The sequence below is a fragment of the Dendropsophus ebraccatus genome, chromosome 11 (assembly GCF_027789765.1).
Source record: "Dendropsophus ebraccatus isolate aDenEbr1 chromosome 11, aDenEbr1.pat, whole genome shotgun sequence".
NCBI classification, from domain to species: domain Eukaryota; kingdom Metazoa; phylum Chordata; class Amphibia; order Anura; family Hylidae; genus Dendropsophus; species Dendropsophus ebraccatus.
The window spans coordinates 79,395,573-79,419,885 of NC_091464.1; the positions used below are offsets into that span (position 1 = coordinate 79,395,573).

The 24,313-nt window shown below is 43.1% G+C and overlaps 1 protein-coding gene across 8 annotated transcripts in view; it reads left to right on the forward strand.

The window, feature by feature from the left end:
* NCOR1 (nuclear receptor corepressor 1) overlaps nucleotides 1–24,313 on the forward strand; it is a 125,146-nt gene that overhangs the window by 43,063 nt on the left and 57,770 nt on the right. For 6 of the 8 annotated variants that reach the window (XM_069944988.1, XM_069944994.1, XM_069944990.1 and 3 more), the window contains exons 5-15: nucleotides 656–835; nucleotides 2,979–3,092; nucleotides 6,110–6,166; nucleotides 8,914–8,966; nucleotides 10,932–10,998; nucleotides 12,195–12,367; nucleotides 13,714–13,812; nucleotides 14,199–14,289; nucleotides 20,205–20,383; nucleotides 22,926–22,980; nucleotides 23,372–23,473. In XM_069944988.1, the coding sequence (XP_069801089.1) occupies nucleotides 656–835; nucleotides 2,979–3,092; nucleotides 6,110–6,166; nucleotides 8,914–8,966; nucleotides 10,932–10,998; nucleotides 12,195–12,367; nucleotides 13,714–13,812; nucleotides 14,199–14,289; nucleotides 20,205–20,383; nucleotides 22,926–22,980; nucleotides 23,372–23,473 (1,170 nt within the window). The remainder of the gene's footprint in view (nucleotides 1–655; nucleotides 836–2,978; nucleotides 3,093–6,109; nucleotides 6,167–8,913; nucleotides 8,967–10,931; nucleotides 10,999–12,194; nucleotides 12,368–13,713; nucleotides 13,813–14,198; nucleotides 14,290–20,204; nucleotides 20,384–22,925; nucleotides 22,981–23,371; nucleotides 23,474–24,313) is intronic. The other 2 variants (XM_069944992.1, XM_069944993.1) reach the window with 1 other exon arrangement.

Sequence of the window (24,313 nt, forward strand, 5' to 3'; positions counted from 1 at the left end):
CCTTCTTTCTCTTTGTGTCTTAAAATGTCCCATTAAGACTGTAACCCGCAGGTCTTCTACTGTGTGTCCCTCTCCAGAGAAATGTGCAGCCACAGGGAGATCTGTCCGGCCGTTGTTAATAGTAAATCGGTGTGAGTTCATACGTTGACTCAGTCTCTGCCCTGTTTCCCCCACATAGAGGCCTGTAGTGGGACATCGCACACACATGATCAGATACACCACATTGGAAGATCTGCAAGAAAATGTTCCCTTGATTGTGTGTACCTCCTGTGACTGTGGGACTGGTACACTGTTAGAGATATGGATATGTGTGCAGGTTTTGCATCGGTTTTGTAGGCAGGGTGAAGTGCCATTATCCGTTGGGGCCTTCAGAGCACTGCGGATAATGATTTGTAACATGTTGAAAGACAAACGACTTATATAGAAACAATCTGCTACCATAGCCCTGTGGAATAGGAGAGGCGGCAGCAGACCGCTGCTATATGCTATGGGCTGCCCGGACGATCCAGCGATCACCCAGGCAGCCCTCCTCCAGTCGCTGGAATACAGCCTTAAGAGTTCACTTTCATTTACAATTTAACCCTTTAGTGTAATATTTGCTGCCTGTGAAGACCAATGTTTTGTTCATTAGTTGTAACCAACATTTGTTTTAAAGGAACAGGGACTGTCTGGCAAACATGAGGTGCCCGCGTCCCCCCTGTCCGGCCAACCCACTGATGACCAGGATGCATCTCCCTCCAAACTGTCTAAAGAAGAGTTGATACAGAGTATGGACAGGGTCGATAGGGAAATTGCAAAGGTTGAGCAGCAGATTCAGAAGCTAAAGAAAAAACAGGTATGCATCAAATGAGTGGAATGCTTCTTCCTAGTGTGAATTTGTACTTATATCGGGGGTTTACTTGTGAACACAGCTAAGCTTGCTGTACTAGACACAACCTATGCACAGAATGGGTCTACTGCTTTAAAGGGGTATTCCACTCAAACATAACTTTTGATATGTTGCCACAAGAGATGAGCGAACCTGGAGCATGCTCGAGTTCATCCAAACGTTCGGCATTTGATTAGCGGTGGCTGCTGCAGTTGGATAAAGCCCTAAGGCTATGTGGAAAACATGGATATAGTCATTGGCTGTATCCATGTTTTCCAGACAACCTTAGAGCTTTCTCAAAGTTCAGCAGCCCCAGCTAATCAAATGCCGAATGTTCGGGTTCGGATGGACTCTAACCCGGTTCGGATCTCTAGTTGCTGCCCATGGTGAGACTAACCATTTCTTCCATATTTATTTATTCAGTTTCCTTCCTCCAGTTCTCAGCTGCTGCTTTCTACTGAGAACACAAAAAAACTGTGAGCTTTTCTCTCCCCCCCCCCCCCCCCACCCCCCCCCCCCCCCCCCCCTCCCTTCTGAGATGGCTGATGTAAACAAGTCCCTGGCAGACTTTATCTGCAACATTGTAGTAACTTGTAGCATAACCTAGTGATGCAATTGAGCACAACAATGTATTACACCAACTCTTCTAAGTAGCTGTTCTACTAATATGTAGGAGAGTGAGAAGCAGGCTGCAATGTTTAGACAGACCGCTGCCCCTTGACTATCCAGGACAGAGGATGACATCCCACCAACACCGATTCATTGGTTACATTCTTAATAACTAGAATAACCTTTTGTACAACTGTAAATCCATCATGAACTAATACAAATGTTACCTATAAGTGCTTTGCAGAAACCTCTTGTGTCTGTGTGTGTGTGTGTTTTTTTTTTTAACATAATGATTGGTTAACACTGCAGTTGTACCTGTCACAATAGGATGCTAGGATGTATGTGCAAGGGCCCCACTGACTTCTGTGGCCCCAGCATAGTCATCTATTGCTGCATTCAGGTCATCATCGGCACCTTTGTGTTTTGGTCCTATGGGGTCACTAGCTTACTGTGATATCAATAGTGACCGTGTGTGTCCGTGTACATATGCAGCAACGTCTTAGGGGCCTATTCCACGGAGTCAAATCTGCCCGATTCGGCCGATTTTCGCTCCGTGGAATAGAGAAACGATCAGCTGATGATTGTATCATCGGCTGATCGTTCATTTAGGTTCAGACCTAAAATCATTGTTCGCCACCAGCGCATCACTACGATGGAATAGCGGTGCGCGGCGGGCAACCGACGATTTCAGCAGCGTCATACATTACCTGTCTGGGCTGCAGGTCTTCTCCTTCTTCCTTCTGGTCCCGCGCCGCAGCAGCTTCGGATCGGGGCTGTCTGAACTGACAGACCGTGTAGCCAATCACTGGCTGGAACCGCCGCGGCCTGAGGTTGGCTGAGCGGTCTGTCAGTTCAGACAGCCCCGATCCGAAGCTGCTGCGGCGCGGGACTAGGAGGAAGAAGGAAAAGACCTGCAGCCCGGACAGGTAATGTATGAAACAAGGGCTTCAAAAACATCAGTAACGATGTCCCTGCAGCCCTCACTTAACGATCATCCGGGCCGTGGAATAGGCCCTGTAAATGAGCGCCGATCTAGCAGATCGGCGCACGTTTACATTGTTGATCGGGCCCTGCTCTGCCTGTGGAATAGGACCCTTATTCTGACAGGCTGCTGATGTTATATAAAAGAACAATTGTAAGGAGAACCCATTCTGTGCACTGTTCTGCTACTAAATACCCAATCTTTTTATTTTATCTATCTCTCTCCTATCTATCTCTCTCCTATCTATGTATCATATATCTATGTATCATATATCTATCTATCTATCTATGTATCATATATCTATCTATCTATCTATCTATCTATCTATCATATATCTATCTATTTATCTATCTATGTATCTATCATAAACATCCCTATCTTTGTCACTGCAATCCTCTGACCAAAATCCAGCAATGTGCACAAACTGTTGCTTTGCGATCTTCCTGCCTGGATGCTGATTGGAGTTTTATGTTGTATGATGGTGAATATATATTTTTTCCCCCCTCTTGTGTAACTTAGCAACAGCTTGAAGAAGAAGCAGCCAAACCTCCAGAGCCTGAGAAGCCCGTCTCCCCTCCACCTGTGGAACAGAAACATCGCAGTATAGTCCAAATTATCTATGATGAGAACCGGGTGAGTAGGCTCTCTGCCTGTATAGTAAGTCTTTGCACTGTAGTTTTGTGCCTTGTCAGAGTTCCTGTGCTGCGTGTTGCTCACTTCTCATTGTTTTTCTTGTGCATCTACTTTATTTTTGCATGAAGTTGAATGACCAGACTCTTGTCTACGTTATTTCCATTCACAAGCATGTGGGTTAATAGTCAGTGTGGCGCTTTTTGTTGCTGGTGTTGCAAAGTGGATTACAGTTCTGTATCTGTGCCAGAGTGCTCATGCCCACATAGTAGTACTCATCCGGCTCTCCAGTGATGACGATGGGTCAGTTATCCATATAATGTGTGCTTGGGTTATGTTGGTCATAGCTGCTGCTCTTATCTGATACAATGGTTTCCAGTTTTTTTTAACTTCTCCTGGACTGCATTTTATTTCTGGTTGCCAACATTTTTAAGCTGAAATTGAGCGCGTCTGTTGTTTTATAGGGGTCTGTCAGCATCTGTTTAGTGCCCAAGCTAAAGGCATTGATAGTTGCTCTCCTTATTGCAGTTCAGTGCTGAGGCGTTGGTGTTAGAAATATGCAAAAAAGGGGCCTTTACATGGTCAGTAAGAACACAGGTCCATTAAAGGGGTTCTCCAATGAAAAGGGTTTATGTATTAAAACAATAAAGTAGCTATTGATCTAATTGATCTCACCTCCACTTTTTAACCCCTTAAGGACGGGGCCAATTTTCGTTTTTGCGTTTTTGGTTTTTCCTCCTTGTGCTTAAAAGGCCATAGCACTTGCATTTTTCCACCTAGAAACCCACATGAGCCCTTATTTTTTGCATCACTAATTGTACTTTGCAATGACAGGCTGAATTTTTGCATAAAGTACACTGCGAAAGCAGGAAAAAATTCAGTGTGGGGAAATTGAAAAAAACCCGCATTTCTAATATTTGGGGGGTATTTGTTTTTACGCCATTCACCTTGGGGTAAAACTGACTTGTTATATATGTCCCTCAAGTCGTTACGATTTAAACGATATATAACATGTATAACTTTTCTTGTATCTGATGGCCTGTAAAAAATTCAAACCATTGTTAACAAATATACGTCCCTTTAAAATCGCTCTATTCCCAGGCTTATAGCGCTTTTATCCTTTGGCCTATGGGGCTGTGTGAGGTGACATTTTTTGCGCCATGATGTTTACTTTCTATCGGTACCTTGATTGCGCATATACGATTTTTTGATCGCTTTTTATTACATTTTTTTTCTGGATTTGATGCGACCAAAAATGCGCAATTTTGCACTTTGGGATTTTTTTGCGCTTACGCTGTTTACCTTGCGAGATCAGGAATGTGATAAATTAATAGTTCGGGCGATTACGCACGCGGCGATACCAAACATGTTTGTTTGTTTGTTTACTTTTATTTAAAACCTGGGAAAAGGGGGATGATTCAAACTTTTATTAGGGGAGGGGGCTTTTTACCATTAACAAAACACTTATACTAGACTCCTAGTATATACACTTTGATCTCTCATTGAGATCTTTGCTGTATAGATATACAGCAAAGATCAATGAGATCGGCACTCGTTTGCTTTCGGCTGTCAACTTTGACAGCTGCCTCCGATTAGCTAATAGCGGCGGTCCCGGGCTACACACGGCACCCGGGACCACGGCGCTTCAAATCGGGGTCACCGTGCAGCCCCGCTTGGAAGTGCTCTTGAGGACATATGACGTACGGGTACATCATATGTCCTTAAGAGGTTAAACTGGCTCTTCTCCGCAGTAGCCAATTATTGGCCACGGTGCTGTCCCTTCTCAATTAGTGATTGGCTGAGCAGGCTTTCACTGGAGCGACAAGTCCACCTTGGAAGTGGAGGCTGGATTGTTTAGCAGAAGACACCGGAGAACCAAAGGAGGACACAGAAGCAACGCAGAAGAGTAAGAATAGCTTAGAGAAATAAACTTTCCTCACCACATAAGCCCTTTAAGGTGCAACTAAGGGACAAGTCCCAGAAAATGTGACTAAAGGGGTATGGGTAACTTCAGCACATTTGTTTCTGCATGCAAGTCCAGAGTAAGGTTTAATTTACACATTTTGTGTTCTGTCTGTGAAACACTGACAATACGGACGGTGAATGCCTGTCCTGGACTGTTTCCCCACACGGCATGACACCGGGAGGGGGGGAAACTGTTTGAATCTCCACAGCTCTGTATTGACACAGCCGCAGAGATTCAAACAGTTTCCCCGCTTCCGGCATTATGTTACATCCTGCTGTGCGGGACACAGTCCATGACAGGCATTTATTGTCCGTGTTCCACGGATAGAACGCAGTATGTGTACGACTTTAGAGCACTGCAGGATTTGTTCTGGTGCGGTCAAGTGAATTCTAAATGATTTTTTAATGTACCCAAAAAGTGCTGTTTTTAGATAAAATTAGTGTTGGCACATGATGTGATCAGCTGAGCAGAGCTCGTAACCAGGGAGTAGCAGTGATAAGGTGTGGGGGATTGGGTAGGTGAGTATGACTTAGCAGCAGAAAAAGGAACAAATACTATTTGTCCTGCGGGAAGTGATGCATTCTTTCCAGTCTGGAGAGGTTTTCTATGGGGATTTGCTACTACTCTGAACAGTTCCTGACATGGACAGAGGTGGCAGCAGAGAGCAGTGTGTCACACTGGAGAGAATGCACCACTTCCTGCAGGACATACAGCAGCTGATAAGTACTGGAAGACTGGAGATTTTTCTTAATAGAAGCAAATTACAAATTTCTTGCACTTTCTGGCACCAGTTGATTTAAACAAAGTTGTTTTTTTTTCTGGCTGAACTACCCCTTTAATAGAAAATGTCCCAATAACATAGCCTCAGCGATATATGGTTAGCTATGGATTGGTTGCTCTCCTGGTGTGGTTCTCTCTGCCATGCTAAACAGACTGTAGGTTTAGCTCTTAAATGACCTTTATGTCTGTATCTCCTAAGATTGTCAAATAGGAAGGTACTAATGTTACTAAGATTCTCTTCTGGTTTAACGTCTAAAATATTTGTGTTTTACAGAAAAAAGCAGAGGAAGCCCATAAGATTTTAGAAGGTCTAGGCCCCAAAGTAGAGCTGGTAAGAAATGTGTGGTGTTTATGGCTTACTGTTACTTCTCAGTGTAGTACTGCTCATGGCTCCAGGTACAGGACTCAGTGTCATGGCCCAGTCCTTTTAGTGCTGATCAATACAGTGAAAACTGACCTGTCCCTCCTTGTCAGTAATAGTTCTGGAGCGTTCGTTCTTGTAGCCCTGTTCTGTGCCATATACATATTGCACTTCCTAATAGCTGATTGGCGGCCTTTCCCTACACACTGGTATTCTTAGTGTCAAGACTCAATGTTGGCTCTTTAAGGATTCTGAGCAGATTAGACACCACTCACACAAGAGATTTTGGATATATGTCATGGGGCAGGAGGATTGGGCATGCTTGAAGTTCCTTGGGAGTTAAGCCACTGCCAGAATTGTCTGACAGCAGTTTACCTCTTTCTCCTCTCAGCTTGAGCATTTATGTGTATGAGGTGAACAGGAGGGGTGGCCATCACCAAAGCAATCATTCAGCCAACAACTATTGATGGCATATAGGCAGCTTTACTCTTACCCCTATAATTCACACCTACACAATCGAACACACTCTTGGTTCACAATAGCCTAAGGCATGGGTCTCCAAACTGCGGCCCCCCAGCTGTTGCAAAACTACATTTCCCATCATGCCTGGACAGCTAAAGCTTTGGATTTGGCTGTCCAGGCATGATGGGAAATGTAGTTTTGCAACAGCTGGGGGGCCGCAGTTTGGAGACCCATGGCCTAAGGGTATGTTCACACTGAGCAAATACGACGGATTTCCGCTATGCTCACTGTTCCGATGTGAGAGAATGAGAAGGTGTGCGCTCCTCTGTTGCTGCCACTCTCTGCTCAAAGAAGTGACATGTCACTTCTTTGAGCTGGGAGTGGTGGCTGCTGAGGAGCGCGTGCTCTCCTATAGACTGTCTATGGCACACTGAGACAGGCGGGATTCCACCAATTTTATTCAGTGTGAACATAACCTAATATAGGCATGTTTTTTTACATCCATATCATGGCTGCAATCCCTGAGCCCCACCGGCAGCTGTCAGTTAGGTTCACCAGACACAGTCGGGCCGGGACTTGTGGCCATATGTAGGTAAAAATACGTCCCTATTAGGCTGGTGTGAACTAAGAGTAAGGGCCCTATTCCACCGGACGATTATCGTTCAGATTATCGTTAAATCGTTCGAATCTAAACGATAATCGTTCGGTTGAAATGCAGGTAACGATTAACGACTGAATGAGAAATCGTTGATCGCTTTATAAGACCTGGACCTATTTTTATCGTTGCTCGTTCGCAAATTGTTCGCATTGAATAAGATGTCGTTCGGTTGTTCGCAGTAGATACGAACACAATAGCGAAGAAAAAACGATCGCAAATACGATCATAAGTAACGATTATCGTTCCATGGAAATGAGTGAACGTTTTCAGGTCTTTCGCAATAGCGGTTGTTTGAGATCGTTAATCGTTAACGATTATTCGAATGATAATCGTCCGGTGGAATAGGGCCCTAAATGTGTTCAAGGATGTATGTGTGAATTATAGGGGTAAGAGTAAAGCTGCTTATATGCCAGCAATTGTTGGCTGAATAATTGCTTTGATGATCCCTCATACACATGGATGCTCACTGGTGTCAACGTTCTAACATGTTAAAGGGGTAGTCCACCAAAAAATTTTTTCTTTCATATCAACTGCTACCATGAAGTGCCAGAGATTTGTAATTTACTTCTATTAAAAAATCTCAAGCCTTCCAGTACTTATTAGCTGCTGTATGCCCAACAGGAAGTTGTATTATTTCCAGTCTGGAGAGCAGGAGAGGTTTTCTATGGGGATTTGCTCCTGCTTTGGACAGTTCCTGACATGGACAGAGGAGGCAACAGAGAGCACGGGGTCAGACAGAAAAGAAAACACCACTTCCTGCTGGATACACAGCAGCTAATAAGTACTGGAAGACTTAAGATTTTTTAATAGAAGTGAATTACAAATCTCTGGCACTTTATGGCACCAGTTGATTTGAAAGAAATTTTTTTTTGGTGGACTACCCCTTTAAGTAGGTATTAAAATGGAAGGTCACTCTGAAGTGTGCTAAGAAGAGACAGGGAACCCTTGTCCCTCCCAGCTGTTGCGAAACTACAATTCCCATCATGCCTGGACAGCTAAAGCTTTACCTTTGCTGTCCAGGCATGATGAGAATTGTAGTTTGACAACAGCTGTAGGGCCGAAGGTTCCCATTAATTGTGCAAACTGTACATACATTTCAGACATACGTTTTTTTTTTTTTTTTTTTAACGCAGCCTTTTTATTGCTAATGTACAATTTAGCAGCTTTTAGACCTTGCTGTGTTTCACCTGTGAAATTATACTCCTATTTTTACCCTCATCCATTTTATGCAAATCAAAATTCCGAGTTTAAAATTTAATCGCTTCAGCTATATAGAGTTGGTTGTTTTTATATGTACAATTGGCGTAAGCATGAGCGGAGATCTGGGCCGGGCCATGGTGAAGTACGTGGTAATTTGCCTTGTTTCTTCTGGTCTGCCTTTACACTCTGCAGGGAATGGTTCTGTACTATTTGCTTGTGTCAGGGAATATTGTCTTTTGTGCCTTCGATTGCCGCAAACATGAAAGCATAATGATCCGTTCAGGTTGGCCTGCATTAGGGCTGATGTTTTCTCTGGCCATCGTTCACTCGCACAATCTCTCAGATCTTTACCAATCTTGTTTTTATAACCATGTTGCTTTGTGTTTTTTTTTTATAGCCTCTTTATAACCAACCTTCAGACACAAAGGTCTATCATGAAAACATCAAGACGTAAGTATACCACCGCAATTTCCTTAAAATTGTTCCAGGATGCAATTTAGTATTCTGCAAGGAGAAAATGCATCCAGGGGCTTTTTACAGTGCAGTGTAATGTAAGTCTAATAATCTGTATCTAATCGTTCCTCTAATCCTGGCAAGTATTTTAGGAAATGAGTTGTTTTTGCCAGCCATCTCTTTGCGTATACAGTGAGAGCAGTCCCCTGCCTCAGCTAAATGACTGCAATGCAGATGCATCATACCACTTGCTGCAAAACACTTAACTCTCACTGTGGCCCAAAATATACAGATTTTGGTAGCCGGCTTTTATTTCTATATACCATTAACGTCTTTTCATTATTCTGTACAAACATTGGTTCTTTTGTTACCTCTTGGACAGAAAACTAGTTATACCATACTGCTGTTTTCGTGTCATTTACATTTGCATACAAAGGATTACAGCTCTGACCACCTGGGTTCTTAGGCCCCTATTACACGGGACGATTATCATGGGAATTATCGTTAAATCATTCAAGTTTAAACGATGATCGTTTCATGTAAATGCAGGCAAGTGCATCAAATGACTAACAAGAAATCGTTGATCGTTTGTTTGATGCTGACGCCAAAATTGGTTTTAATCCTTCTCTCTGATTCCGCACAGTTCATTTACTGGGGTGAGATGAAGTAAACGATCGTAGTAACGTCCGTAGCAAACAACTATCGTTCTGTCTAATATGGCGAACGATTTCAGGTTAATGATAAAAGATCTCGTTTGTGATCGTTTATCATTAAAGTTCATTTAGTCTAATAGGACCCTTAAACTATATCGAAACTACTTGTTGTGTTAAAGTGTCACTGTTTTTTTTTTTTTTTTTTTTGCAGAAATCAGTAGTCCAGGTGATTTTAAGTAACTTTGTAATTGGGTTTTTAGGCAAATATGCCATTATCTGCATTCACAAAGACTTTCCCCAGGTCCCCCCCACCTCCTTTCTTTCAATGCTCATTATCAGGAAATCTCAACTGTTTTAAGGATTACACAGCGGGACCTGTGTGAAAGCCGGTATTCAGATGTCAGTGCTGACTGTCAGATGAGATAGCCCGGTAATGTAGCTGTAAATTACCTCTTTGTTGTCCTTTTTTGGTGCCTCATCTCCCTCCACCCCTCCCCTCTCCATAGAGAACAATGAAGATGGGGGGGGGGGGGGGAGAGTTTCAAACTGCTTTTTCATGATAAAAATGCATTTTTCAGCTAATAAACCCAATTACAACGTTTCTTAAAATTGCCTGTACTGATTTCTGCAAAAAAAATTTTTAAACTACATTGACACTTTTAGCTTCTGTTTAATCCAGAGTAAGTAATGTCCTTAGATTGCTTTCACACGTTCAGTTTTTTATTTTGTTGTTGTGTTGTTATTTTAATGGATTGAAACTTTGGTCATGTGATTGCCCTCAGCAGCACCATAGAAACCATTTGCATTTAACGTTTCTTTGGTTCGGAGCAGCAGATTGTAGCTCTACCAATTCATTTTAACCATCAAGCAAAACATTGGTTTGTATGTAATCCTGTGGACTGCAGCTGTCTCTCAATAGTTAAAGTAATCGCCTATTCTATGCAAAAATTAGAAAAGGTGTAAAATTTACCATACCATACTCGCCTCTTCCAATTCAGTGTCGGTGCTCAGTCTCGCTATGGTTTTTTAAAATTTACTTTAAAAAACAACAGCGTGGATTGGAGCACAGTCATTGAATCGGGAGAGGTAAGTATGACGTAATTCGTGTACACCTTTTACATAAATCGGGCGACCCATTTAAAGTCACAGTAACCTTACAGAAAGCCAGGTTATTGGCGTAGATCCGCCACAGTTACCGGTGTAAACCTCCTGCTTTGTCTGTATAGGAGAATTAGAAACTGAACAGTAGGACATTTTTAATTGCTCTTTTTTTTATTTTACCTATAATTTTTATCGCTGTTTCTTACAGGAATCAGGTGATGAGGAAAAAGCTCATTTTGTTTTTCAAGAGAAGAAATCATGCGAGAAAGCAAAGGGTACGTATTGCTCCTGCAGGGTGCATGCAAGAGAGCTCTCTGTAGGCGGAAAAGCTAATGCATTTACAGACTATTGTTAGCCACCTCGTAAATCCTCCAAAGGGACAACGTGAACATCTTACCCCTCAGAAATATTGAAATTGACTTACATTGATTTCCCAAGCCGTTTGTTGTAGCCTTTGTGGCTTGGTGTGTTGTTTTAGATTTGTACACATGTCTAGTGAAGCAGTACCTCCCCTCCCCCCTTAAATCCATTTGAAGTGGCACTTGGTTATCCTATATGGTTACTGGAGTACATAGTGGAGGACATTGATAAGGCACCACCGGATTCACTAAGGGCCCGATTACACAGGACGATTATCGTGCGAAAAATCGTTATGTCGTTCAAATTTAAACGATAATCTTTCTGTGTAATTGCAGGCGACAATCAAAAAATCGTTTGTGTGTCGTTGATCGTTGCTTTAGATCTGAACCTAAAATCATCGTTAATCGTTCGCTGTAATTCCACATTCGTTCGCTCAAGTTCCACATATGTTCACTAATTGTTCAGTGTAATTGCACATTGTCCTGGGAGCAGATGAAGTAAACAATCATAGTAACGATCGCATTAATGATCGTATCTAATGACCATCGTTCTGTGTAATGTGGTGAACGATTTTTGGTTAACGATAAACATTCTAGTTTGCGATCGTTAATCGTTAAAAATCGCTTAGTAAAATAGGGCACTGTTACATGGGACGATTATCGTTCGAAACATCGTTATATCGTTCGAATTTAAACGATAAACGTTCTGACCTATGCCTCCTGAGCAGGTGTTGTTTTCTACAGTTCCCATCATGCCTGGACAGCAAAGCTTTGGCTGCCCAGACGTGATGGGAATTGTAGTTTTCGGGTCTAAATGGCCTAGTGTTTTATTTATTTATTTTTGTACCGTGTGTGTGTGTATATATATATATATGTGTGTGTGTGTGTATATATATATATATATATATATATATATATATATATATATATATATATATATATATATATATATATATATATATCCTATATCTCTGAGCATGTGCCATGATGAGAGTCAGTAATTTGACCAAATTGGCATCTTTTATCAGTTCCTGAAATCCATTTGGAGTGACACTGGGTTCCGCTTGGTTTTGCTACGTATTGCAGTACACGACTTCTCTTCTGCTTTACAGGAACAGAACATTTGTCAGCGTTATGATCAGCTGATGGAAGCTTGGGAAAAAAAAGTAGACAGGATAGAAAATAACCCAAGAAGGAAAGCCAAGGAAAGCAAAACCCGAGAGTACTACGAGAAGCAGTTTCCCGAAATCCGCAAACAGCGCGAGCAGCAGGAGAGGTTCCAGAGGTAAATTTTCTCACGGTTCGCACGCTTGAGTAAAAAAGGGGGGAACCTGTTTGGAGGACTTTGTAATTTCATGGTCACTCATTGAGACCTGGGAGTTCTATGTAATTCCATGGGAATATGTGTAGCCACCGGCAGCTTCCCTGGCAATAAGAGCAATTCCGTATGGATTCCAGTAACCAGATATCTGCCGTCAGCTCACTGCTGGGGCCCTCTTCTATATTTAAAGTGCAGCAGGAAAACGGGTGTAAATAAACCCTTGGCTGGATTCGGATTCTCTTTAGGATTCATATCATACCTTATCAGCTGTCTCCATAATACGTTCCAGTGCTGAGATATTATGTAAATTAGGCTTAAGTGTCCAGGGGGCGTTCCCAAGTGCAGTAAGTCCAATCCATTTCCTCTTCAGCTGTGAAATGGTTTATGTCAGTCATGTTAAACTTTGGCCCGCAGGTCAAATCTGGCCCATGGCGCCATTATCTTGGGCCCGCCAGGCAATTCAGAGTTTGAATTACATCTGGCCCACTATGGCTACTATATGAGAGACTATTGGGAGGGCTGGCTACTATATAAGAGACTACGGGGGTTGGCTGGCTACTATATGAGACTATGGGGGAGGGCTGGTTACTATATAAGAGACTATGGGGGAGGGCTGGCTACTACATGAGATTATGGGGATGGCTGGCTACTATATAAGAGACTATGGGAGAGGGCTGGCTACTATATAAGAGACTATGGGAGAGGGCTGGCTACTATATAAGACTATGGGGGAGGGCTGGCTACTATATAAGACTATGAGGAGGGCTGGCTACAATATGATGCTATGGGGGAGGGCTGGCTACTATATAACACTATGGGTGAGGGCTGGCTACTATATGAGACTGTGTGAGGGCTGGTTACTATATAAGAGACTATTGGGGAGGGCTGGCTACTATATAAGAGACTATTGGGGAGAGCTGGCTACTATATGAGACTATAGGGGAGGGCTGGCTACTAAATGAGACTATAGGGGAGGGCTGGATACTATATGAGACTATAGGGGAGGGCTGGATACTATATGAGACTACTGGGGAGGGCTGGCTACTATATAAGACTACTGGGGAGGGCTGGCTACTATATGAGACTACTGAGGAGGGCTGGCTACTACATAAGAGACTATGGGGGAGGGCTGGCTACTATATGAGACACTTGGGGTCTGGCTACTCTTTGGGCACTATTGGAAGGGCTGGCTAATATGTGGGGCAATTTTGGTTAGGTTGGTTACTACATGGGGTAATATTGGGTGGTTGGCTATTACTTGGGTTGGGGTTTTATGATGTCATAGCAATTTATCATGTCATTTATCATAGTGCACAGCGCTGGGAGACGCACACCACTGATAGTGGCAGGAATGCCGCACGCTGCTCTGACAATGCCAGGACCGCGGCATTCACGCTTCGATTATCAAGGTTGGCCCGCGACTTTGTCCTAATTTTTCTTTTAGGCCCACTGTGTATTTGAGTGTGACACCCCTAGTTTATGTAGATTTGAGCATGTCAAGGGGTGTGATGACAGAGTATATGGGCTGGACTCAAAAAAAATTGTGTTGACTAGCCCTATCTATCCATGGGATTACTTACTCCCTGTCTTCCTGCTGATAGATCCAATTTTATGTTCAGCACCTTTTGAATATTTTCCAGATTTCTTATTATTCATTGAAAGTTTGCTGTTTTGACTAGTTTCTTGCCTTTGTAGTCATGTGTCAAGTGGGGTGGATTCGGGGGGGGGGGGGGGGGGGGGGGGTTACATGACCTAAGTCTCTTCCATATCATTAATGATGTCCATATGCTTTAAGGGTTGGTCAGAGGGGAGCTGGACTGTCTGCAACCATTGCTAGAAGCGAACATGAGATCTCCGAAATCATTGATGGTCTTTCTGAGCAGGAGGTGAGTTCATTATAACAACGTTTTCCGGCTGTAATAATATCCCAACAACATTGGCTAGGATTTTAATCAAAACCTTCAAACCGCGTCATGGCTGCCGGACGCTCCAGTCCTTCTGTTCGTATGCCAGCTGAGTATTGTGGTGTAATGGCTCTTAATGAAGTTCATTTGTCTAGCTTTATTACTTGCATTTGTGCAGCTTTGTATGCTGTGAATACTAGCTAGTGGTTCTGATTGGTGGGTTGCTAATGTCCTTTCCTGTGACCTCTTGTATTCTTTTTGCCTTGTATTCCCTTTTTCGCCAGAAACACCTTAGCACCCTGATGACTAGTTCTTTTCATCCTTTATTAGTCACAGTGCAGATCAAGGTAAATGCACAAAATGTGCCCTCAAATATTATAGAAGTCTGTTTTTCTGCCCCGTCTCATCTGCGGTAATTGCAGTCTACTGAATTATAATGGAGCCTATAGAACTTCCCACCAGAAGTTCCATAGGCACCCATTATAATTCTTTAGACTGCTGAGATAAAGGAGCAGAGCATGTGCCGCTGAGCTTTTCTGCCCCTTCTTTCTAGCGATTGGCGGGGTGTCAGCACCCGGACCCTCCAGATATACACTTCTGACATGTTACAAATGATAGTGACACTTAAAGGGGTACTTCGACCAAAATCTTTTTCTTACAAATAAGCTGGTTTCAGTAAGTTATATAGTTTTGTAATTTACTTCTGTTTTAAAATCTGAAATCTTTTAGTACTTATCAGCTGCTGCATGTCCTGCGGGAAGTGGTGTATTCTCCCCACTCTGACACTTTGCTCTCTGCTGCCACAGCTGTCCATGTCAGGAACTGTCCAAAGCAACAGCAAATCCCCATAGAAAACCTGTCCTGCTCTGGAGAGTTCCTGACATGGACAGAGGTGGCAGCAGAGAGTATTGTCAGGATGAAAAGAATACACCACTTCTTGCAGGACATACAGCAGCTAATAAGTCTGAAAGATTTCAGATTTCAAAATAGAAGTAAATTACAAATCTATATAACTTTTTGACACCGGTTGATTTGAAAGAGAGTGTTTTGCTGGAGTATCCCTTTAAATGCATTCATTCATTTTGCATAGCAAGGACTTCCTCCAGCTCCCACCCTTTCTACTCAGTGTCACCATCTGTCTCTGGGCGATGATGATGATGATGTTCCTGATGTGCAGCATTTTATCTAGTTCAGGGGTGTCAAACTCAGGCCCTGTCAGACATGTCTGATCTAGTCTATTATCCTTATAGTCACATATTGGAGATGTACTGTTTGTTACTTATGGTGGACGGTCCCAATGGTTTGTTACTAATGGTGGACTGTCCCAATGGTTTACTATTCTCTATTCTTATATTTCTCAATGTTGTGTCGTCCCTGGTCAGAAATATTACATAGACCTATAGGTACTGTATGTTGCACCTGGCGTTGTTTCCGGATACTAAATGTTAATAAGTCACATGGCGTGTCTTGCTCGGCGCTGGACCTGTTCCATTTGGCGCCTGTCCAGTGCTGCCGCGTGCTTCTCTGGGCAATGTCTAGAGATCACTCCGGGTCTAAACTCAAATCAAACAGTAAAACTTTTGACGTGTCTAATAGCATCACTATCATTTAGAAAAACGTATTAAGGAGTTGTCCTATCAGGAACAACCACTATCGGGTCCTGTGTGGCTCTTTGGGTTTCACCTCCAGCACCCCATTTTAGTTAATAGGGCTCGTTCACTGACCTTGCAGGGCGTGGCATGGTTCCCCCAACAATCCTATCCTTGGCATGAGCTGCGTTCCTTTGTGCCAAAATGTGGATAACTTGAAGCGAATCTGTACTGGCCGGCAGCCCCCCCAAAATGACTACACTTCATCTTGGCACGTCTGTTCCTGGGTGCGGTATTCTGGCTGTACAAAACTTTTAGTCAGGCAGCAAGCCAAGGTGTCAATGAGGCGGGGCCTAGAACATCCTTACCCTAGGCATGCATCTCCTCTATCTTTCCTCCTTACAGTGCATTGCTTGCCTGGATCTTCAGCACTACGAAGATGAAGATCTAGCCCAGGGGATGAAAGAAGAAAGGCAGGGAGAGATGCGCTGCAGGCCTCATTGACACCCTGCCTCAAGGAACTTTATGATCTGTTTTAGCAGAGTACATAGTTTTACTAAAGTCTTGCATCCTTGTCGAGGTTGGTGATCAGGATCATCCATGCTGTAGAGATTGTAGTTTGCACCACATTTTCATGACTTACAGCCCACCCGAGGAATGGCACTCCCCACCACTTGGAAACTGGTGTTAGCTTCCTATTAGACAAAGCGATTTTTAAGGATTATCAATTAACGATAAATGATCGCAAATGAGATTATCGTTAACCTGAAATAGTTCACCATATTACACAGAACGATAATCGTTAGTTAAGATCTTTACGAAGATCGTTTCCTCCATCTGATTCCAGCAAAAGAAGGAACGATGTGCAATTACACCGATCGATTAGTGATCGAATGCGGAATTACAGGGAACGATTAGCAATGATTTTAGGGTCAGATCTAAATAAATGATCGACACATGATTTTCCGAGCATTGCCTGAAATTACACAGGACGATCATCGTTTAAATTTGAATGATATAACGATTTTCCGCACGATAATGTCCCGTGTAATTGGGCCCTTATTGTCATTTAAACACCAACATGTTAAGCGTTTTGACTGGCTGGGGAGTCGGGAGAAGCGCAAAGCTGAGCGCTTCACTAGCTGGTTTGCTTCTCCATCCTGACTTTGTGCAGAGACTGCTTCCATTGTAAGTCAATGAGTCAGGTGGATCAGCAAATCGGGGGTGAAATGCCCAGCAGAGACCCCGACCGATATTTGTGATATTTGGAAACTTTTTAAAAGGGAACCTTTGGCCGAAGCTGCAACCTCTTGTGCTCCTTTAAGGAATTGTGCGTCAGCCTCTCACCTGTTCTCTTCTTCTCTTTGATCTGGGTGGTTGCTTAGCAACAGGCTTTAATATATTTGAGATTTTTCCCTCTCTGAGTCTATGGACTCTTCCACACACTGAGATCTCACCTCCCATCGAAGTCCCTGCTGAGGATCAGTCAGGACGCCATCTGTCACACACAGTTCAGCCTCTCTGCACCTATACTTGTTTATTTGGTTAGCGATGACCACAGTACCTATATTTACATGAATGTTATCATCTTTGATGGAAGATCGCTCTCAAGAATGGTCTGCTGGGAAAGAGTGTGGGCTAACACTGTTTATCTTACCGAAGTGAGGGTGCTGAAATGGTCAGCTGTCTAAGGGTGGGGGACATAGCACTTCTTTCAGTGGAGAGCCGCAGAGAGGGAAGGTGCTCTATACTTAAAAGGGTTGGCCACTTTATAGTAAAATAGGTCAGTACAAAGTAATAGTACATGTACTCACTGTATATACTGACAGCAGCTCCCTGTTTACCTCATAGAGCTAAAATCAGACTCCCTTCACCAGGCTGGGCTGCCCTGCTCTGTTTTGTTTCTGTCCATAAAATGGCCGACATGGAGGAGCATGTGACCAGGCCCTGTCCACTGTGTCCTCCATAGACATATACAGGCTCAGTGGTGGACACTGGGGGGCGGGGCATGGTCACATGCTCCTCCATGTAAGCAATCTTATGGACCAAAACACCACAGAGCAGGGCAGCCCAGCCTGGTGAAGGGGAGTGTGATATTAGCTCTATGAGGTACTCCGGGAGCTGCTGTCAGTATATACAGTAAGTACACTTACTAATACTGTACACTGAGCAATTTTACTATAAAGTGGCCAACCCCTTTAAAATTGAGACGCTGAGGAAGGCAGAATTCCGAGTGGAGTCCATAGCACGGATTCTGCTTGGAATTTCCACCAATTTTCCTCAGTGTGCACGCACCCTAAGGGCCCGTTAACACTCAATGGAATCCTGCATGCGCCTCCGCATCTCAATTCTTTGAGCTAAAAGCCACGGAAAAGGGAGACGTGTGGTGCATCCCATTGACACACTGAGGCAGGCCGGATTCTGTGGCTGGGGGGCACCGCCACGCAATTCTGCCACTTAATGTGAGCATATCCTAAGACAAGAAAGGCTCTTAACACTGTACTTTAACCTCTTAAGGCAGAGCCAATTTTTGTTTGTGTTTTTTTGCGCCATGATGTGTTCTTTCTATCAGTACCTTGATTGCGTATATGCGACTTTTTGATCGCTTTTCATTACAATGTTTCTGGATTTGATGTTACCAAAAATGCGCTATTTTTTGCACGTTGGTGGGTCTTTGCGCTTACGCCGTATACCGTGCGAGATCAGGAATGTGATACGAATGACGATACCAAACATGTTTATTAATTTATTTATTATTTATTTTTATTAATAAAATGGGAAAAGTGGGGTGATTCAAACTTTTATTAGGGGAGGGGGCTTTTTATTAATGTAAACTTTTTTTTTTCCTTTCACTTTCTCTTTAATTTGAAGTCTCCCTGGGGGACTTCTAATACAGCTACACTGATCTCTCATATGGTACGGCATATGTCCCTAAGAGGTTAAAATAAGCGCTTTGTTCCGCCATAGGACCTGTGTGACGGATCCTTCTAACATGTTTCAACAAGGCTACAGTTTTCATGGTAATGTGCTGAAGTTTAGGGCTTCCAACGTCGTATGAAGAGACGTATGCAGGTAGAACTAGAACTGTAAGTTTTGATGCGTCATCGGACAGATCAAAAGTTACTGGTCACAGCTGAGACCTGCCTGAAAGAGCCCAGCGATCCACTCCCCTGCCACTCACTAATTCCAACAATGTCGAAATTGGCCATTACCAAGGTATGGCCAGAGAGTGGATCACACTGCTGCCGCACCTTTATCCCCGGCTATATTGCCTTATCACATCAGGTCTGCGCAGTGAAACCCACTGTGATCAATAACCTTTGACATGCCTGATGACACATCAAGTCACTGTCGTTTACATTTTTTTGTAGAAATCAATAGTACAGGTGATTTTAAGAAACTTTGTAATTGGGTTTATTAGCCGAAAAATGCATTTTTATCATGAGAAAGCAGTTTGAAGCTGTCCCCCTGTCTTCATGGTTCTCTTATGGAGAGGGGAGGAGTGGAGGGAGATGAGGCACCAAAAGTGGACAACAAAGAGTTAATTTACAGCTACATCACCAGGCTATCAGCACTGACCTCTCTGACCTCAGAATACTGGCTCTTACACAGGTTCCACTGTGCAATCCTTTGTTCTCTGCTGGCGACTAGTCCCCCTCCTTCCCCCTCTCCATAGATTACACAGGGCCAGACTAATGTAAAAGAGTTGAGATTTCCTGATAATGAGCATTGAATATGAGAGAGGAGGGAGGGGGGGACCTGGGGAAAGTCTTTTTAAATGCAGATAATGGCATATTTGCCTTAAAACCCAGTTACAAAGTTTCTTAAAATCACCTGGACTATTGATTTCTGTAGAAAAAAAAAATACGACAGTGACACTTGATGGCCATGACTTTATATTCCAGGAGGGATTATTCTCCAAGAATATCGAGGACAGATCTGGTACATTTAAAGATGGTCTAGGTTTACGCGGTCTACAAATTTGACAGTTTTTTAGTAAATGAGCCTAGTGTCCTTTCATTGTACTGCTGGGAATGGAGCACAATATACATTGCAGGAGGCCCCTCTGCATAGACAGTGATGTGGGAGCAGCGACAGAGGCTTCTATATAGGAGGGGCTGCTGTCAGCCACTGATGGGGAAAAAACGGACTGCAAAAACCTAGTGTGAACCCAGCCTAACATATAGGTTGAGTAAGGATGGAGATGACTTGGGTTAAACAAGAGAGTAGAGTTGCCTTACTCCAAGGTATTGTTTTTCTGTTTTCCGACTAGAATAAGTCTTTTTAATTTTGTTTTTCCTTTTGCAGAATAATGAAAAGCAAATGCGGCAGCTATCTGTCATTCCACCCATGATGTTTGATGCAGAGCAGCGTCGGGTGAAGTTCATTAACATGAACGGCCTGATGGAAGATCCAATGAAAGTTTACAAGGATCGTCAGTTCATGAATGTCTGGACGGATCACGAAAAGGAAATATTTAAAGAAAAGTAATTTTTTTTCTCCACTTTCTATATTCATGTTAAAAGTTTTTTTTTTTTATAAATGTAGATTGCAGTGTAAAATGTATTACATTTAGCACCAGAGCAACAGTTCTTTTATTTTTATGGGTATTTCCATCTCCACATCATAAGGGGATGAGAAACCGATCCGTGGGAGTCTGCAGCCCCCCCCCCCCTTCCACCAACACTAAGGTCCTTGCCATGTGCTCATGACCAGCATGGTCTATAGCAGAGGTGACAAACTCAGGCCCTTAATCATGCCAGGACAGCCAAAGCTTAGTTTTGTGACAGCCAGAGGGCCTAAGTTTCAGACCTGTATTCTGTGGGATTGAGCTTAGCAAGGCTCAGAAGCCCCATATAGAATCAAAGGAGCACTGATCCACAGGATCTTGGCAGTCCCAGCATTTGGACTGCCACTAATCTGCTGCTATGTTGTGGATAGGAGGATAACTGCTTAAGGTGGAAATACAGTACATGGGAAAATCCCGTAGAGTGTAGGCTGATCATGTTAGCTTTTTATTCACTTGGGGGTAACTGAATCAGCTCTGGGCCCACCAATACGTATCAGCCAGGGCTGTGGAGTCGGTAAGCCGCAGCTCCGACTCCAATTCCGACTCCTGAATCTTATCAGGACTGACTCCCACTCCCGACTCCCACTCCTGCTCCTTCATAATTGGCAGGTCAGATACCAGGGGAGTTATTATCACAGTGGCTCAGCAGCTTCTCCCTAATGTCCTACATGATCATGGTGCAACTTCTGAGTGAATAAAGGAATACTGTGTATAAAGCAGCTTCTCCTGTGTGTGCAGTGGATGCAGCAAGTCTACAGCCTCTATGTCCTGAACTACTCACAACTAGACTAGATGGAGCAGGTGGTCTTTTCCTGTTTTCTATGTTTCTAACTAAATATTCACCATACACAAAGAAACACTGCTAACAATGCCAGATACCTGTGATACAGAGGGGTCAGCCATACTGATAGAGAGGGGTCACACATATCGATGTTGAGGGGCACTGTGGGGGCACGCAATAGCACACACACACAGCCTGCTACAGCCATAGCATACACACATAGCCTTCTGCAGCCATAGCACACACACACTCATACACACAGCCTGCTGCAGCCATAGCGCGCGCGCGCGCGCGCACACACACACACACGCACACGCACACGCACACACACACACACACACACACACACACACACACAGCCTGCTACAGCCATAGCATACACACAGTTTTCTGCAGCCATAGCACACACACACACACCTTCAGCCATAGAACACTGAAGAACAACACACAATCTTCTCCAAGAGAGAAAACACCACAGGACAGATGTTACTGCTACACTACTTATGTCTTCTCCTCCTCCTCTATATTACACAGGATATCTACATATTACACTGCTGCTCATATACAATCATCCAGCATCCAGGAGGAGAACAGCACAGATCTCCCCCCACACACAATGGACTCTTCCAGCTCAGAAACAATAGCTCAGTGACCTGTTAGAATGTTGCTCATATTATATATTGATGAGCAAAACTTTAAAAAATTTAGAATTGAGTTTTGATATAAATTTTATAAGATTTTTTTAAAGCTGGAATCGGAGTCGGTACATTTTTTTCTGACTCCGACTTTAGCCAAAACTAGCTCCGACTCCGAAAGCCCTGGTATCAGCTGTGAGAAGGTAAAACGTTTAAAGGAGAAATCTGGTGAAAATTTTTATTAAAGTATTGTTTTAACTCCAAAAGTTATACAAATTACCAATATACACTTATTACGGGAAATGCTTATAAAGTGCTTTTTTCCCTGCACTTACTGCTGCATCAAGGCTTCACTTCCAGGATAACATAGTGATGTCACTCCCTGGATAACATGGTGAGGTCACTTCCTGGATAACATGGTGAGGTCACTTCCTGGATAACATGGTGAGGTCACTTCCTGGATAACATGGTGAGGTCACTTCCTGGATAACATGGTGAGGTCACTTCCTGGATAACATGGTGAGGTCACTTCCTGGATAACATGGTGAGGTCACTTTTTTCTCGACAACATGGTGAGGTCACTTTCTCGACAACTTGGTGAGGTCACGCCCCGACAGTCAGCTTTGCGGGCTGTGGCTGCTGGAGAGGATGATGTCAGTGTCCCCCTGCCATCATCCTCTCCAGCATTCACAGCCCGCACAGCTCTGGGAGTGGGGTCGTGACATCACCATGTTATCCAGGAAGTGACATCACCATGTTATCCAGAAAGTGACATCACCATGTTATCCAGGAAGTGAACCCTTGATGCAGTAGTAAGTGCAGGGAAAAAAAGCACTTTATAAGCATTTCCCGTAATAAGTCTATATTGGGCATCTGTATAACTTTTGGGGGGCAGTAAAATACTTCAATAAAAATTTTCGCCAGACTTCTCCTTTTAAACGTTGCTGTCACACCTTTAATAATAATATACTTCTAGCTCATAGAGTTTCTTCATCATATTTAGTGTCATCATCTGTTTTTTTTTTTTTCTTTTTATTTGATAGATTTGTTCAGCATCCTAAAAACTTTGGACTCATTGCTTCTTGTCTGGAAAGAAAGGTATGTTTAATCACTAGTTTCTGCTCTAATAGTTATAGTTGGGTAGAGATTGCGGCAGCGCCATACAATCCCTGGCCAGCAGCTCAGAATATCAAAGTTTCCCATAGGCTTCCATTATGAATTTTGACAAACTGCGCTGCCGGTCAGAGATCATGCTGCTACGATCTCACCCCAGTTATGTCTCCTGATCGTAGTGGGTGTCATCGGTGAGATACGCTCTGATCAATAACTTAAAGACAGGCACTCTTTAATAAAATTTTGTTACAATTTTATGGGTTATAAACTGAAAATATCTGTATGATTAAACTCTGCGTGGGGCATATGACATACGCACAGGCTGGACACACAGCTTCACTTATTATAGTAACAACTTCCTTCCTTTTTATTTCAGAACGTTGCCGATTGTGTGCTGTATTATTATTTAACAAAGAAAAATGAAAACTTTAAAGCTCTTGTAAGAAGAAACTATGGCAAGAGGAGAGGCAGAAACCAGGTACGCTTTATTGTATACTGTGTATTAGGTCTAACCAACTCCCATTATAAAAAACGGATCAAAATTATTATTTTTTTAAGCGTACACAAAAATGTGGTCAACCTCTAAAACACTAAAAAAAAAATGCATTTTGATTATTAATAACGGAAGCCAATGGAAAAACAGATGAACACAATTTATTTTATTTTTTTTGCATATAAAAAGGTATTACAAAAATGCAGTGTGCCTGCAGCTTAAAGGAGAAGTCTGGTAAAAAATGTTATTAAAGTATTGTATTGCCCACCAAAAGTTATACAAATTACGAATATACACTTATTATGGGAAATGCTTATAAAGTGCCTTTTTCCCTGCACTTACTACTGCATCAAGGCTTCACTTCCTGGATAAAATGGTGATGTCACTTCCTGGATAACATGGTGATGTCACGACCCGACTCCCAGAGCTGTGCAGGCTGTGGCTGCTGGAGAGGATGATGGCAGGGGGACACTGAGGGACACAGGACACTGGAGGGACACTGAGCATCCCCCTGCCATCATCCTCTCCAGCAGCCACAGCCCGCACAGCACTGGGAGTCGGGTCGTGACATCACCATGTTATCCAGGAAGTGACATCACCATGTTATCCAGGGAGTGAAGTGTTGATGCAGTAGTAAGTGCAGGGAAAAAAGCTCTATATAAGCATTTCCCATAATAAGTGTACATTGGTGATTTGTATAACTTTTGGGGGCAATACAGTACATTTCGCTGGACTTCTTTAAGTGCACCTGAAGTGGCTGATGGTCATGTCTCCACATGGCCACAATTTGTCATACAGATTAGTTCTGTCTGGAGTCAGCTTTAT